The following is an 18,436-nucleotide window of genomic DNA, read 5'->3' as shown; positions in this document are numbered from 1 at the left end:
CTCATTTTATTCTTACCACAATCCTGTGAGGTTCAGCTAAATTGTTTTTCAGTCCTGTCCAACTCTTTGTTCTCCCATTTGTGGTTTTCTCTGCAAAGATACTATAGTGGTTTGCCATTTCCTTCTCCAGCTCATTTTACAGATGAGGAAACTGAGGCATACAGGGAGAAGTGACTTGCCCTGGATCACCTAGCTAGTAAGTATGTGAGGCTGGATTTGAACTCAGATCCTTCTGACTCCAGGGCCAACACTCTAGCCACTTCAACATCTAGCTGCCTTGTGATGTAGGTGCTATCATTATCCCCATTTTATAGATAAGGAAAATGAGACAAACAGGTTTAGTGACTTGCCCAGAGTCACATACTAGGAAGTGTCCAAGGTCATATTTGAATTCAGGTCTTCCTGACTCCAGGCTCAATACTGTATTCACTATGCCAGCTAGCAGCCAGGAATCAGTTTCAAAGCTCATTTTTCCTCAACTCAACTCAGCAGGAACCAGTGTGTGAAGAATTTAAATCAAAACACCCTATTTTATGTTTAGTAACTCAATGCTTACTAAACTGTGGAATATTAGGACTTTTATTGTCATAACTCAATTTAAACATTATAACATTTTCCGTATTGTGGTTAAAATCTTTGTATATTGAAATGTTTGTATTTGTTGATAAGTTCAAAATAACAATGAAAATTAAAAAAAATGTAACAATGGAAATATTCTCTTAGCAATGAAGAAAATTTCAAATTTCAAAATAATTTTGTTTGTAACATATACACAGTAATGTAGAGATAGCAAAAGCGACAACTGATATTTTCTACATTTGTATATGATTGATATAAAAAAAATCCCTGTATTTTATTTTTACTAACTTGATAGAATAGATTACTTTTCGAGTCCTAACTATGACATCATTTACTAATCTTTCAACAATATTACTGCTTTGATTTTTGCTTTCCTGGCTATAACATAATATAAACTTCAGTGTCTTCTAAATGCCGATAAGATTCTGAATTCCATTCTCTTCTCTATTGTTCCTGCTGTGAAGTGATTGCATATTTTAAAACCACCAAAATAGAGACTGATTGCTATTGTGAAGAAAGAATCACAGAATCCCAGAATCCCAGAATACTGGAACAGTCTATTCATAGCCATAACCTTGCTTCCTGACATTATGGTAAGGGATGAGTATGTACTGAACTGGAAAAGTCAGCTTCCCTCCTCACTCCTCTCCCCCTCCGCAACTCTCAGGCGCCCCCCCGCCCCGATTGTAGACACTTAGCCCCTCCTTTCATTGCTTGTTCATCATTTGGCCACTGGGCCCATCAGCCATTCAAGTGTGTGCTCTATACAGAGCACTTTGACGTTTCCAGGCAAAACACATCTCCTTCTGCTGGCTATTCATTAATGTCCATCAGATTGTATGTTTTATATTTAAAAATGAGAATGTGCTGAGATGGAATGCCAGAAATAGGTCATTTTTCTTGGTAATGGGCAAACAGCATCAGTGGGACTTTTCAGGGGGTGAACTCTGTGTCTGTCAGGAGCTAAGCGATTTGTCTGACAAGGTAATGAATTGGTTTCTTGTCTCAGAGAAGGTTTGCAAAGAATATTTTTTCCCCCTTAGGATGGGAAATTTAGGAAATGTTGTGATAGGAGCAAAAAGCTACCTTAATGCGGATGGATTCCAATCAGAGATGTAGACAGGTATCTTGGAAATATCTTGAAAAATCCCCTGCTGGGTTGACATGTGGCTGTTTGAGATACATTGCATTACCGCAGCAGTGAAATTAGGGATAGACTCTATCCTATTTAGATTCTTATCTAAGGGAAGATGTAAAATCACAGAAGGTTATGCCAACCTTCTGGAAAAACAAACAAACAAACCTCAGTTTTAATAGAAATAATACATTGCATTTACCTAGAACCTTTCAAGAAGCTGGTGGGATAATACATGCTTAAATGCAGCCAATTTATATTTTCCATATAGATTATTTTTTTGTGAGGGGGAAGAGAAGAGGGTTCAGATCTGTGATTTCATTGTCAGAGAGAGTTTCCAGTAAAGAAGGACCTTCTGCCAGTGCAGAAACAACCATTCCATAAAATCAATTTCCTGGGTTCACTGAGGAGTTAAGTCATACTGCCTGCATATGGCAAAGAGAGGACTTGAACCCAGGACTTCCTGACTCAGAGGCACATTCTCTAGTCAGTCTATCACTCTGTATTTCAGTATAGGTCACTGGCTCTAAAGCCAGAAGACCTGGGTTCAAATTCTGCCTCCAGCACCACTTGACCTCAGTTTCACCAGATAGAATTTAAGATAATTCTAAGGTGATCTCTAAAGTCTCTTGCAGTTCTGTGATAGACATACATTTCTGCTATTCATTTGTCCTGGGTTCCTTCAAGTACCAGCTAAAATCTTAACTTTTACAGGAAGTCTTTCCCAATTTCTTGTAATTCTGGTGCCTGCTCTCTGTTGAGTAGCTCCAATTTATCCTTCCTATATCTTGTTTGCACATAATTATTCCCGTGTTATCTCCCCCCCCCCCCCCCCCCCCCGTTAGACTGGTGCTCCTTGAGAGCAGGGACTGTCTTTTACCTTTCTTTGTTAAAACCCAGGCTTAGCACAGTGCCTGACACATAGCAGGCACTAACAAATGTTTGTTAACTGACATTCTAACAGAAAAAGGTGATGCCTTAACCATTTAACAAACTGGATAATGAAGTTCTACTTTGTTGCCTTACTCACTGTAATTAGGACTTCTGTGGTACTTGGGTAAAGAATATTTTTCTTTCATTTATCTGGTATTTGTTTGGCAGGATCTCCCTAGATGCACACATTCTTGGACCTTTGGTTGGATGTAATGGAATCACAGAATTCTAGAGTTGTAATTCTGTCATCTAGTCCAACCACCACATTCTATAGCTGAGAAAACTGAGTAACTGAGAGATGAAGTGATTTCCTGAAGGTCAGCTAGCTAGTAAGTAAAATATTCCTGAAGCGCAGATCTGATTGTGTATACTTCCTTGCTACATAAACTCCCATGGCTCCCTATTGCCTCTAGGATGGAGTACAAGCTACTTTGTTTAGCTTTAAGACCTTTCACAACCTGGCTCCAAACCATATTATTAGGCACTTCAGCTATGGTACAACCAAATTTGCCCTCGTAGTATTTCTCACACATGATGCCCTCTTTACCATCACTGCGCCTTTCTACTGTCTGAGCCTCATGCCTGATGTGCACTTCCTCCTCACCTCCACCTTTTAGAACTCTTGGATTTCTTCAGATTCAGCTCAAATATCACCTTCTGCATGAGGCCTTTCTTGATCCCTCTGGCTGTTAGTATCTCCCTTGGAAATTTACTTTGTATAAATTTTGTACTTACATGTGTCCCTGTTGTTTCCACCGATAGAATACAAGCTCTTTGAGGACAGAGACTGTTTCACTTTTGTTTTTGTATCCTTAGCATCTAGCACTGTTCCTGGGATATAGTAGGCACTTAATAAATGCCTATTGATTCATAATGGTCACTTAATAAATACTGATTCATTGATAGAAGTAAAGACATTAAAAAAGGGACAGTTGGATTCAGGAGGAGAAACAGGGAACAGAAGGGTACTTAAGATGCTGCCTGCTTCAAATTTTGGTCAACCCAGGAGAGGGATGATGGTTAAGAATGAGAATGGTAAATTGGTAGGAGAATGAGATTTCAAGATAGTTTTTACTGGCCATTGGCATTCCTCTGAAACTCTCTGCTCATGTTATTTCCTAATATTAATAATAATAATGATAGCTAGCAATTACATAGTATTTTAAGGCTTGCAATGTTCCTTACAATTATATATATATCCTAGGAGGTAGGTGCTACTATTTATCTCCATTTTACAGATGAAGAAACTGAGGCAGACAGAAATTAAATGACTTGCCCAGAGTCACACGTTCATGAGACTAGATTTGAACTCAGGTCTTCCTTACTCCAGGACCAACTCACTATCCCCTGCTTTACCTCCCTACCTTTTCTCACCCTGCTGAAATCTAGACTTCATCATGCCCCAGAAATCTCTTCATACTGGGAGATCACTTCAGCCCTAGTATTCACACTTTGGAAGGACCCTCAGTCCCTGTGGTTCTTCTCTCTAACTGGATAGCTCCTCCCAGAAGCTCCATCAAAGGAAGGCATTCAGGCCAGCCATCTCCTCCCTTCTCACTAGGTTGCCCCCTTCTGTCTACCCCTCACCCCAATGCCTAGTCCTTCAGCTTCCTTTTTCATGTTGTCTTCCCCATTAGAATGTAAGCTCTTTGAACACAGGTACTGACTTTCTTCTATGTTCCCAGCCCTTAGGACTGCTTGGTACAAAGTAAGTACTTTATATATTCTTGTTGACTAATGGACAATTACTAAAGCTTTAGAAAGGTAAAATGAAATCTTGGTTAGACATTTGTGCCTCTGTTTTCTTTTAGAAACTTCCAAAGTGAGAGGCAGTTCCGAGGGCTTGAGATAAAACCTAGGATATTTAGAGAAGCTGGTAAGGAATGATAACTGTCTCACCTTCTGGATTATCTGTGATCCTGTCCCATTCTCATGGAACGAGATGAGATGAGTTAGCTTAAACATGCTAAACTAGAATTGGTTGCCAGGGAGAATGTTGTTAAATGAAGGGGCCAGAAGTAGGAGGCAATGTGTGGATCAAAAGTAGAAATGTGGTACCTGTTTAAGGAGTGGGCAGGGAGAAATGGTCTGGGGTTAAGGTTGAAGGATTGATATTGAGATACTGTTGTATGGGTTCTAGACACAGTTTACACATTTAGAGGTCCCAGTTCAGGACACATAAGTGTTTTATATCCAGCTGCATGAGGATGGCTTTGTTTTCCTGCTTCCTCTAAGGTAGGTATATCCTACCAGTCAGGGGAAGCATGTTCTCTATGGAAATGTCTGGCTCTAAGTGGCAACTAGAGTGGTAAGTAGGGAATTCTGGGACACACAATTTCAGTTGGAAGTTGGGGGTAGTAGTGCAGGCAGTCTTTGGGAGGGGCAATCTACCTGCTGGTGTTGCATGTGGGGAGAGGGGGCGATTCATCGCCTCGCTTTTCCTCCCATGACTCCTTGCTGGTCTTTGACTGTCCTATCATTTTTCTTTTTGTCCCAGGATCTTCTTCTTCCTCTTCCCTCCTTTAATTTTTGCAGTGGCATGGATTGAGGATCATGTTGCACAAGAACAGCATTCTCTGCATCATTTCATGGAGGAAGTTGGCAACCAGGGAAAAACTCTAGTTGTCTCACCCATTCTTGCCTTCAGGATCCTGAGGCTTGACTTGGTCAGACTACTGCTGTTGAAAGTCCTCCATGAAATTGGAAGCATTAAAGAGGTGTGCAGGCTTTCAGGTTCTTTCCTCCAGCTTCAATCTCTGAGTACTAAGGGTTATTTTATGAGTTAAGAATCTTAGATAAGGAAATTCTCTTTCTTACTGATCAGCATTTGGAGCAGGCAAAGATTTAGCAATTATGGTATAAGTCCAGATCCACATGTGTAAAGTGGAGCAGAAGTGGGTAAAATCTCATGTAATTACCCATAAAGTCTAGGAGGGGGTAGGACAGGGGAATTATTAGCAGAACAATGGGGAACTCACCATATGATGCCATCCATCAGCTACTCTGAGGATCTAAATGCTCATTGCAGTCTGGGCTACCATTGGGTCTTATCTGTTCAAAGTTTATAGGCATCTTTGGCCACTTGCAGCATCTTCTATAGATTGGCCTGTGCCATTTCCAATTTTGCCAGGAAGTTATCACCATTGGCATAGTCATGTGGGGAGTGAATTCAGGGGAAAAAGTAAGGGCAAAAGTCTCATTTGCAAAGATACAGGAGTAAAGGTTCAGGCAGAAGAGTACATGCACTATCATAAGAGACCTCTCCAATGAACAAGAAGGTGTCTGCTATTTACCAAGTCTTGATAATAATGAAAGATGATAGTAATAAACCACTGGAACACTTCCTGGCTAATTCACAACAATTCACAGTTCTCTGACTATTTGTGTTGTCTATTGTTGTCTAAAATGCATTTCATCCCTTTCATGGATTTGAATAAAGTTATAGGCCCCCCTGTAGGTTAAGTCTGGTGAAGATGCAGCTGGTTCAATAAGTCAGAGACCAGGGGTGGAGAATACATGCTGTGATAGCACAGAGGGTCTGATAATTGTGCCTGAGCTTCTGCTCCCCATTCTTTTTCTTTATGAAGAATATCAGGATCCCAAGGGGAGAGGTGGAGAGATGGATGAACCCGTTATGCATATTGTTTCTCCAGAAAGCCGGGCACGCTTCCTCCTGGTTGTGGTCAATAAAGAGCCATGGCTCCAGGAAATGAACATACTGGTAATAAAATGAGTCATGCAGTCTGTTGTTCTGTTCAAGAACAACATTTCCACCTGGATGGCTCTTAACTCATCCTGAAGCTCCTGTTAACAGCAGCAGCGCTGTACTTTCTGACTCAGGAGACCACATGCTCACCTCTCCCGAAATTCAGGTGGCAGTTTTCAGAGCAGGAAAGGACTGACTTCCCTTGAATACCCGGGGGAAGCTAAACCAAACATTTGGCTGAAGAATGATTATAAATGTAGGAGATCAAGTGACAGTGGGTGGAGGTTGTCATCATTTTGGGGAAGGGCCAGAGCAGTTATCCCTCATTCTCTGGACTTCTAGCATGCCCCTACAGGGGTACCTATCAATTCTCTAATTTTTCAACCCTTTTTAATGTACTGTCTTTCCCCATTATAATATAGGCTCCTTGAGGTTAGGGGCTATCTTTTTTTCACTTGTTTTTGTATTCCCACCACCTAACACAGTGCCTGGAATATAGTAAGCATTTAATAAATGCTTGTTGATTTGCCAACTTGACCATGCTCCCCCACTCTGTGCCCCACAATGATTTTATTTTCCTGAGTCACTTTCCCAAGCTACTTGTCTACCAACCAACCAACCAATCAATAAAGCTTATGTGACTGGAATTTCTAGGACCTCAAGTTCTGGCTGTCTTCTTCTCCCCTTCTGCTTTCTGTTCAGAAAGACAAGTCAAGGACTACATCCTGAGAAATGATGTTTTTTGCCTTGCAACAGTTACCTCGTGGATAATTCTCAATTCCTGAATTAGGGAATTTGACACTTGGACGTCAACTACACAGATGAAGATCTCCTCAGCAGTGACCCAGAGTAGAAGAGGAGCACAAACAAGAAGACCATTCAGTAGTTGAAGCACTAAAGCAGTACCAAGCTGGGCAGGAGATCTGAACTTTGTCAACCCTTTATGGTAATTGCTATGGGTTGTTTGAATAGTAGAGGTATGAGATGAATGGCAAGTATCTAGTAGTCCCACAAAGGAATTTTTGCCCTCTGGGGAAATGTAATGAGTGCCATGAGATTGTTGAGTGTTTTATATTTCTTCATATGTTCCTAGATTCTTGAACATTGTATGCATCTTATGAATTTTCTGTGGATGAGGAAATAAAAAGCTGACTCGTACCTCAAATCCAAATCATACAATGATTACCTTTTTGTAAGAAGACATTGTTACTAGACATGAACCATGCCTAAGCTTTGTTTTAGAGGTTTTCTTGGAGTTTTACTCTGGGGTATGGGCAGTCAGAAAGAGGTTTGAACCCATTGGTCTCACCCCCCCACCACAGTATTGAACCCATAGAGTCCTTTTGGAGTGCCCTGGACTATTGACTACATATGCAATGCTCTCCTTCATCTCCTCTGTCTCTTGGGACCCCTTAGCTCCCTTTAGCTTTTCCTGATTTGCCAGTTATTGTATGTATGTATGACCTCTATCTGCTCATATGTTTTATTCCCCAGGTAGCATGTAAGCTTCTAAGAGAGAGGGGCTGTCTCACTCTTGTACACGTATCTTCAATGCCTTGTATGTTTCTGATGATGATAATAACAATAGTTAGCATTTACACAATGGTTTAAGGTTTTTGTAGAGGGCTTTACATTTATTACCTCATTTGATCCTTATAACTGTGAGGTTGGTGCTATTCTTATTCCAGTTTTACAGATGAGGAAATTGAGGCACTTCAAAGTTGAGTGTCTTGCCCAGGTCCTAAGCTAGTTCAGTGTTGGAAGTAGGATTTGAACTCAGATATTTCTGATTCCAATTCTGGCACCCCATCCACTATCCACCTAGCTACCTCTAGTAAATAGTAGGCTTAATAAATAATTGTTGATCGATTGGATCAGTTGGGAGACATTCTTCTGAAGGCTGGAGTAGAGATACAAAAAATAAGACAGTCTTTGCCCTCAAGGAGCTTATATTCAACAGGCGAATACAACATGTGCTTGGATGAGTAAATACAGGATAAAGAAAAAGAAATACACAGTGGGGGTGGAAAGTGGGAGTATTAACAGCTAAGGAAATTGGGAAAGGTCTCTTGAAGAGGAGCTGTTTCAGCTGAGCTCTGCGACTCTGAGCTCACTCAAGGGCTGTAGAAACACCTTATCCCTCTGGGGATGTTTCATGTGCTCAATGTTTGCTGAGATCCTTGGAATCCACCAAAATCTGAACCTGAAGCACCTAGCTGCTGGGAAATTATAGTTTAGGGGCAGGGAAAGAAGGTTTTTTTTGGGAGGGGGGAGGTGGAGGCTTGTTTTCAAAAGAGGTATCTTTACCATAAAGTTATTATGTTCCTTTTGTTCTATTCCATACTTGGGAAATTTGTCTTAAATAGTTCTTTGAAAGCCAACAGAACCAACACACACCCTCAATAAAACATTAGGCCCCTTTCGTCCAGGATGACTCTCTGTCAAGATTTCTAGGCTTATTTAAGGCTGGAGTTGATTGATATTTACTCAATCAAATCTCTATACCCCATTTACAGTATGTGATTGCCCTCATAGCCATCATCCAATGAAGCAACTCCTTAGAAAGCTTTTCCCACCAGCTGCCAACCACTTGCCACAGACGAGACTGGCAAGCCAGCCTATGTGAAACAGCAAGGCATGCTAAGTCACAGGCAGGAGGCAGCAGATGCCGGGCAAGTCAAACTGTCACCCCTATCTTGACCAATATCTTCCCTTAGACCCCTCAAGGAGTCAGCCCAGAAACTTAAGACTAAGGACCTTGGGAATTGCAACACCTCCCAAACCAGCAAGCATACTTCTGGCCCAGATCCTATAGCCAAAACTGAGAGCCAAAATCATTGTGATGAGAGAGCCCACATTCCTTATTACCACCAGCAACAACTGCTGAGCAACCATTAGTGGATAGATAAGCAAAGGAGCTAAAGGCATTACTCCCCAGACCACCAATTCTGTGTCCAGCCCAGTCATTACAGCAATCACCTGGGGGAAAATTCTTGTGGAGAAGGAGTCAGCCTTCCCTACTCCAGAGCCCATGGACAATAGACACCAGCTTCGAACTACTGAATGATGAGTGAATTTCAGATCCAAGGAAGTTCCATCTAACTGAAGAGTATTTCCTAAGCTAGGGGTAACTAGGTGGCCCAGTGAATAAAGAGCTGGCCTTGGAGTCAGGAGGACCTGAGTTCATATCTGGCCTCAGACACTTACTAGCTGTGTGACCCTGGGCAAGTCACTAAACCCTATTTGCCTCAGCTCCTCATCTGTAAAATGAGCTGGAGAAGGAAATGGCAAACCACTCCAACATCTTTGCTGGGAAAATCCCTAAGGGGGTCATGGAGAGTAGGATGCAACTGAAATAACTTAACAGTTTGCTACACTTTTCCCTCAGTGGGGGTATTGGAACTCTGACTAGTGGACAGGTAATAATAATGATGATGATGATATTTATATGGCGTGTTAGGATTTGCAAAACTCTTTTCATGTTATTTCATTTGATCCAAGAACACAGGATTATATTTATCCTATTCTTCTTCTATAGACTATAATGCTTTTGAGTCTCTGTACTCAAATATTTAATACAGTACTTGACCAAGTTGAGTAGGACTAGGGGTCTAGGAGGACCTGAGATGGTTCAGTTGAGAGCTTCTTCTCTTCCCAACATAACCAGTCTAACCAGAGGTGGTGACCTGGATCACCATCATCCCTATCCCCCGGTTTCAGTCCTGGAAAGGAAGGATCCTTACATTCTTACGTGCCAGGAAGGTAGTGCCAAGATGAGTGGGGCCCACAAGATCATGGGCCAGATGACATACCATTTCATCCCTCCCCCAAACTCCCCTTCTCCTGACTTCATCCCTAGCTCTACCACTCAAGCCTTGTGTACTGCATAAAGTCAAGGAATCAAATATCATAAATAAATAAAACAGGCAGTTTGGTTCAGAGCATAGGCTTAAAAGAGGGACATGCTTGGGGTTATATGGGAGGAGGAGGGTCAGTTCAGGAATTCAGAGGCTAATCCTGCCTGTGCTGACTGGGTTACCACGGGCAAGCTAATTAACCTCTCTGTGCCTCAGCTCCTTATCTGCAAAGTGAGGATTATAACAGGACTGCAGATCATACTACATACTCTCCAAAACATGATGACTCCAAAACCTGCAAATATTATTAATAATGTTTGGTCCCATTTGGAAAGTGCTAAACCTTACCAAAGAATTTAATCACCTTCCATATTTCTCTGCCTAAAGATTGTGTCACATTATACCTTTTGTCTAACTGCATTTTTCATTGCAAGCCTGTGTTTATTTTTGTATATGCACAACTTTATGTTTACCCCAAAATGTACTCTCTCTTTTTGAAGCCTGTTGTTCCATAGCAATATACTGGATCCTAGATATTCGGTCACACACATATTGACAAGCACCCATTATAGCAAATTAGAGCAGCTGCTGGAAGAGGAGAGGAGGAAGGAAGGTATTTTTAACTTCTTTTCAGACTGACAACTTTTCTTGCCTGTTGAATGAGACATGTACGCCTTTATTGTCCCATAAGCATATTGCAATTATATTAACCATGGTTAAGCAATTCAAAATTGGATCAGCAGGCACATAATGACACGCCAAAGAAGTGGCACAATGAAGGAGCTCTTAGTTGAGCTTTATTGTGGATTTGCTGATTCACATTTAAATTGCCAAGTCTTTTGTGACATTTCCAGTAATTCTAGTGGGAGGTATTTATATAACTGTATTCCTTTGGTGGTGTAAAGATTACCAATTCCCTTCATTATTCCTGGTCATTATGCCATAGCTTCTTTAGAAGAGGAAAAGAAAAATACACAATCTTATTTAATAATAAAATATTTACAAGATTGGAAAAGCCATTTCTTTGAGTCCTTGGAAGAGATTCATGCAGTATATTTCTTGATTTTAACTTTTTTATTTATGCCTCGTAAATATATAGGTCATGTCTATATGATGATCCCATTGAACTGGATCTAAACGAAACAGTCTGTTTTTTTCTTTTTTTTGATACAATCTCAATCTTACTATGCAACCCAGTTTGGTTGGCTCTGCTCTGCAGAAACTACAATCCATTTAACCTGGACAACTAGCTCTTCCCTGAACTCATCCAATCTCTGTATTTGCAGAAGCCATTCCTATAGGCCTGCAACATATACTTTCCTCATTCTCTTCTCAGAATCCTTGTTGTACTTAAAAACTCAGTTAAGATGACACCTCCTCTGGGAAGCCTTCCCCAGTCTCTCTAGCTGTTAGAGCTTTTTCTCTCTTCATCTTGCCTTTTATTATTTTTATCTCTGCCTATAGCATAGCACTGCTCTCCCAACCCCCATTCACACTAACAGGTTGGATCTCCAGAGCAAGGCTAGCTAAATCTCCTCTTCTGGGCTATAGGGTATCCCCGAGGTATTAGGGATGTCTTTCTAATGCTACAGCATATAAAATTTTATGATCTCCCCTCCCCTCCTCACGATTATTAGTCAACATCAATTAGCCAGTCAGATTTACTTAGGTTTGAATTAGTTGCATATGAAGTGATATTTAAAAAAAAAAACAACAACCAAAAAACCAACAATTGGCACAAAATGTTCTTTCTTTCTCTAACCCTTCCAAAAGTCTGTGACTCACTCTTTCACAAGTCCATAAAGAACCCAGGGGAAAGTGGAATCAAGCTTAGAGAGCATATGTAGCAAGGGAGTAACACATAGCTTCTGGGTACTGGAAGTCATTTTGTCTCCTTAGTGGGATATGATGAAGCTCCTGAGGCATACTATAGCAGAATCTTGAAGCTGTCTTTCCTCGACACATCTAGTTTGTCCTTGGCTCTTGATGCAGACACTGCATTGACTATTTTGGGGGCGCTGATATGACTAGGTTTCTGATGGGAAGTTGACATCCTCTGATGCTCTGAAACTCACAGGGTCCTCCTCTGGCCAAGGAGGCGAGAGAAAGAGGCCAAGCCTAGGATAGAGGCTTTTCTTCTTCCTTCCCAAGCTAGTCTCTCTTAGGGACTTGGCTGGAAAGCTTCCACCCCAAGTTGCTAGTCTCGAACCTCCACTTCCAAAATAGGTTGCTGGTTTTATACAAGCCCTGCAGTGTGTGGCCAAGCCCCTCAAATAATCCAAACATTTGTTGTCACATTTAGTGAAATGCCTTTGATTTGATTGATTCAATTTTTCTAGGCCTGGGGGTCTGGGTCTTACTCACACTTAGTTTATCCATTTGATTGATTGATTCAATCCAGATATATAGAGATGTATTTTCATCTAATAAAAGTACCAGAGCCAAGTAGGGTGGGGCTGATTGATTGACTCAATCAACTTCCCCCATTATAAGTACACAACATGCTCATATAGGTACCTGCTGCATGCCCTATTAGAATAGAATGTAAGCTTTTTGAGGGCAAAGATTGTCTCACTTTCGTCTTTGTATTCTTGGTGTGTATCTTAGTACTGGTATTCGGTAAGCACATAATAAATGCATTATTAATTGCTTGGTTTATGTTGAAATTCCCTAGAAGGATGTTATTTCCTTGAAATCTAACAGTGCTAATTTTTGTCTGTTAGTCACCAGTACCTAATGCAGTGCCTTTAACATAGTAGGGACTTACATACTAAGTTTTTTGAATTGAACTGAATAGACAAAGGGTAGTGAGTTGGATTGAATCAGTGGTTTAGTCTTGGATCACTTCCCTTGTGTAGGTATGTTGATAGCTATAGTGTTAGCCTCTAAAGTAAAGAACAAAAGAGTAAGGTCTATGAGGAGCAGGTGTTTGAATTTCTCAGTGCAAGCTAAAAATTTTTTTTATAACATGCATTGTATGTTTCAGAAAATTCTCACTTGACTGCTTCTTTTTCCCAATTATTCTTTTCCTCCTGCATTGATGTCATTCTGCTTGGTTCTTCTGAATTTTGAAGATGTACAGGGTCAGGATTTAAGTTCCAGCCTGTGGGAGAATTCTCCCCTGGAATTACATCTAGAAGGGGAGAAAAGTACAGATATAAGAATAATATAATAATAGTACACTCTTGGCAAAATTACACCTGGATTTCAAACTATGAAGATTCCACTTGCTTTTTTTCTAAGATACATATTGTGATAATTCTTAGGCAAAACTGTTCCCTCTGGTGATTGCTTCACATCATTCAGGGTCTCCAGTAAGAGAAATATAGCAGAACCCTTATAGAAAAGTGTTGTGGTATTTCAATATAGATGTATTATGTAATAATACCATGTTTCACGTGCTACTTCTTTGTGACTCCTGCAGAGCCTTGGGTAGTTTGACTTGACTTTAACACAATGCCTGCTCAATATTTTAAAGGAGGAAGAGGAAGGAGGGAGGAGAACAAGTCTTTGTTAAGCACCTTACTGTGTGCCAGGCACCATGTTAAGCACTCCTTGAATGTTATTTGATCTTCACAACAAAGGTTGACATAGCACCTACTTACTAGGTATTGTTGTTCAGTCAAGTTTGACTCTTTGTGACCTCATTTGGGGTTTTCTTGGCAAAGATACTGGGGTGGTTTGCTATTTCTTTCTCTAGCTCATTTTGCAGATGAGGAAGCTGAGGCAAACAGGGTTAAAGTGACTTGCCCAGAGTCACTCAGCTAGTAAGCGTTTGAGGGCAGATTTGAATTCATGAAGATGAATCTTTCTGACTCCAGGCCTGGCATATCTACTGCATCATTTAGCTGGTAGGTGCTTTTAATATTCCCATTTTACAGTTAAGGAAACTGAGGCAGACAGAGGTTAAATGATTTGTTGAGGGTCGTACAGCTAGTAAGTTTCTAAGACTGAATTTGAATGCAGGTCTTCCTGACTCCAGGCCCAGCACTACCTAGCTACAAATCATTAATTTTTTATCCATCAGAGTTCTAGCTTCCATAAAAGTCTTCTACCCTAATCTTCCTTTCCTTCCTCCTTCCCTTTTTTCTTCAACCAGTGATGCCTCATTGTAATGTGCAGCAGGGTATAGATTTTTTGTTTTTGTCTTTGTAGCTTCAGTGATCAGCACAGTGGGTATGTTTGCTTAATTTGTGCTTGTCGATTGTTTCTTAAAGGCTATCTGAGCCCATTGTGAATTCTGGCAAGTCCAACTAAGTGAGGAAAGTTTTTAGTATGGGCCTGTCAATGTACAGCTATCTTCCATCTGGGGACTAGTTTAGCTAAGGTTCAAGAGGCTCACCAGCATAGGATTATTTAGTGAATGATGAAATCTTTGGCCACTGCAACTTTATGAAACTAACTGGTGTGGGTGGAAATGTTCTAATTCACTTCAGTGGAAGGAGGGCTCATGTGAATGAAATCAGAAAGGTTTAAAATATTAAAGTGTCAATCAGGCAATTAGCATTTATTAAGCACATGCCATGTTCCAAGCATGATGAAAAGAGATGAAGATACAAAAATGAAATAGTCCCCACCCAAGGAGCTTACATTATATCAGGGTAGATGACACATACATACATATGCATTTTCAAACTATGTTCAAAATAAATACAAGGTAATTTTCTATATATTAAAATTTTTTAAATTTTAGACAAATACTAAAACTTAAATACATAAGAAAAGAAAAAGAAATGTAAACTTAAATATAAAATAAGAAAAGGAAAAAAAAACATGTCATGTGCACAATAGAACATAGGAAAAGGATTCAGAAAATATAGCAATAACTTATCATTTCAAGAAAGCCTACATATTAAACACTCTGCATTATGTTGAAAGCTGTTCACCTTTTCTTTACTTCCTTGTAGGTTTTCTTTTGTTCTCCGCTGTACACTTTTTACTTTGTTCTTTTTTCCCCCTTCCTCCTCCTTACCCACCACCCCAAGACTACAATTAAGCATGGATATAGTTATATATAGGTATTAATATATACATACATGTGTACATATGTACACATATATACATACATATGTAAACATATACTTTCCCTAAGAGATTCTACTCCTAATCTTGTTTTTATGTTTGTGCATATCTCTATTTTTCTATTTCTCCTACTCTACTTCTATCTGCTACCTTACCCTCCTATTAACTTACCCCCACTTCAACAATCTCCCCCTTATCCTCCCATTCCCCTAAATCTAAACACCCTACTATATCCTGCTTTTAACCTATTCCCTCACCCTCCCCTCTCAAGATTCCTCCTTTATCTTCTCCCCTTAGAGTTTTATTTCTTTTAACATTTAGAAGACTTTTATACTCTTCTAGATGTATATGTATTTTCCCCTCTTAAAACCATTCCCAAAGAAAGTAGGTTTTGAGAACTAATAACCCCACCTCCCATCTAGTTCCTCTGTATTGGTTCTTCCTCCTGTACCTCATTTATATGAGATAATTACTCTTTTAGCTGTTCTTGAATGGCTTTACTTTTTATAGTCATATCATACTCAGTTCTACCCCAATCTTTCTTATAAGCTATCCAATTACTAGTAACAATCTTAGACATAGCTTTTACAATTTCCATACATAAAAGGTAAACACTCTATCCTTATTTAGTCCCTTGTAATTGGTCATTGGTTTGTACCTTATATTTGTCTTGGCTCATATGTCGAATATTCTATTGAGTTCAGGATTTTTGTCTTTTTTTTAAAAACAGGGTCCTAAAAATCTGGCAATTGATCAAATATCCATTTTTTTCATTCAGAATTATGCTTAGCTTTGCTGGGCATGGTATTTTCGGCTGGAGGTCCTGTTCTTTTGCTCTTCAATATGTAGTATTCCAAGACTTGTGCATCTTTTAGTGTTGCCAGTGCTAGGTCTTGTGTGATGCTAAGTGTGGTACTATCTTATGTAAATTGTTTTTTTTCTTGTTGCTCATAATATTTTGTCCTTGATCTTGGGGTTTCCAAATTTACCTAAAATATTGCTATAAGTTTTGCTTATAGGATCTCTTTCAGGTGATGATCAGTGGATTTTTTTCTATTTCTACTTTCCCCTCTTGTTCTAATGTTTTTTTTAATTATTTCTTGTATCATTGTATCAAGATCCTTTTTTTGATCAAAACTTTTAAGTAGTTCAATTATTCTTATGTTTTTTATCTGTTTTCTAGATCCATTGTTTTTCTTACGAGATCTCACATCCTCTTCTATTTTTTCATTCTTATATATATATATACATATATGCATATATATATATGTATATCTACATCTCATAACTTCACTGGTTTTCCCTTGCCCAATTCTTATTTTCAAGGAGTCATTTTCTTCCTTAAGATTCTGGATCTCTTTTTCTAATTGGTTGACTTTCTTATCATACTATTCTTGTTTTTCTTGTATTATTCTTATTTTTCTTTTCAATTTTCTTCAATCTATCTCATTTGATTTTTATAATATTTAAGTTCTTCAATGAATTCTTTTTGGGCAGGTGACCATTTGACATTACTTTTTGGGGTAGAAGAGGGTTTCTTTGCTTCAGTATCCTCCTCTTCTCTATTCCCATAATAGCCCTCTATGGTTGGATTCTTTCCTTTGCCTGTTTTTTTTGGTAATAATTTAGTTTTTATAATCACCTCTAGTCCTGGGGTATGGGTGATGGTGCCTCTAGCCTCAGATCCTCTTCAGGTTTTCCCTCTGACCTTGAACTTGAACCAAGACCTCCAGCCTCCTGTAAGTGCCCACAGTCAGCTGCATCTAGCCCCTCTGCTTCTGCACTCACCCAGCATGTGCTGGTTCCTTCTCACCCTGGCTGCTCTCTGCAGCACAGCTGGGTCTGGCATTCTTTGTTAGTAGAGATTCCCTAGATCTTCCCCAGGTCAGATGCCTAACTCCTTTCACTGTCCCAGGGGTAAAAGTTCCTTTGGCTGGGGTAGAGGCAGCCTCCCAACCCAGCTTACCCAGGACTTGTTTGTTGTTTAAGCAGCTTGTGGCTGGTTGTTAAAGGGGACCCTAGCCTGGAGGTGTTTATTCTTCACAGGAGGAAATCTAGTCCTGGGATTTTTCTTCAGGTCTTCTCAGATTGTTCCAAGAGGACTCCTGTTCTGCCCCTACTTTTATTTGTTGTCATGGCTCTATGTTCATCCAGAGGCACTATTTTATCTCTTTTGTGGAGGAAAAGCTTGAGATTTTCTCACCTACTCTGCACCTTCCCGTAATCCTCCCAAGCTAATTTTTGATAAGGAAGGGTGAGGGGTGCTGAGAAGTGATTTTGGGGAAAGAGGTTCTAGTAGCTGTGGGGATTAGGAAAGGTCTAATGGAAGAGATGGAATTTCATTCAGCTCAGGTGCAGAGTAAGACAACAAAGAAGGAAAATGCAGAAGAGATATTTGAATTGAAATCACTGATACTCTGTAATAAATCTGATTATTTATCTTTTATGAAACTAAACTTTTAAAGGCTATATATAGATCAGTTTCTGCTAGTGCCTAGGACTGAAAGTAACAAAATTAATAATAATAATGACTAATAATAATAAATAAAAAATCTATGATCACAAGAAAACAGAGGAGAAAAAAGATTGGGCCAAAAAGTTCCACTGTGTAAGGAGCAATTCACTATTGATTTTGTAATGATCAAATAAGCCACCAGAAAGCCCCATGACATTTATATAAACCCCCTCAATTCTAGCGCCTTCCTTCTGTTAGTTGTGGCTTATTTATTCCTTTATGTAACTTATTTGAACATATTTGTTTGCTTGTTGTCTCCCCCATTAGATTGTGAACTCCTTGAGGGCAGGGACTGTCTTTTGCCTCTTTTTGTATTCCCAGCATTCAGCACAGTAGGTGCTTAATATTTATTAACTGACTGATTGACATCACCTTTACTGATTATTGTAAAACTTTTGCCTTGGTTCTTGACTTACAGCTTAATCATGGGTTGTATATAAATAAAATTAATTTTAGCAGAGTCAGAATGCCAAAGTATTTGATGTCCATGTGGAAAACCAATATCTAGTTAAAATAGACCACCATTGCAAAATAATGTCAAGGATGGTTGATATTAGATGTGGTATCTTTTAATCAACCAACAAGCATTTATATAGTGTTTACTATGTACTAAGCCTTATAGTAGGTGTTGGGATAAAAGCACAACGAATCAAACAGGTCCTGTGCTTAGGGTAGCTAGGTGAGGCAGT

General features: G+C 39.6%; 1 protein-coding gene across 1 annotated transcript in view; it reads right to left on the bottom strand.

The window, feature by feature from the left end:
• CNGB3 (cyclic nucleotide gated channel subunit beta 3) overlaps positions 1-18,436 on the bottom strand; it is a 195,573-nt gene that overhangs the window by 135,122 nt on the left and 42,015 nt on the right. The window contains exon 3 of the mRNA XM_036741745.1: positions 13,208-13,343. Coding sequence (XP_036597640.1) covers positions 13,208-13,343 — 136 coding nt within the window. The remainder of the gene's footprint in view (positions 1-13,207; positions 13,344-18,436) is intronic.

This window comes from Trichosurus vulpecula, chromosome 1, assembly GCF_011100635.1.
Source record: "Trichosurus vulpecula isolate mTriVul1 chromosome 1, mTriVul1.pri, whole genome shotgun sequence".
In the NCBI taxonomy this organism is placed as follows: domain Eukaryota; kingdom Metazoa; phylum Chordata; class Mammalia; order Diprotodontia; family Phalangeridae; genus Trichosurus; species Trichosurus vulpecula.
The sequence above is the reverse complement of the archived record's forward strand: the minus strand, read 5'-3'. Positions and strand labels throughout refer to the sequence as shown.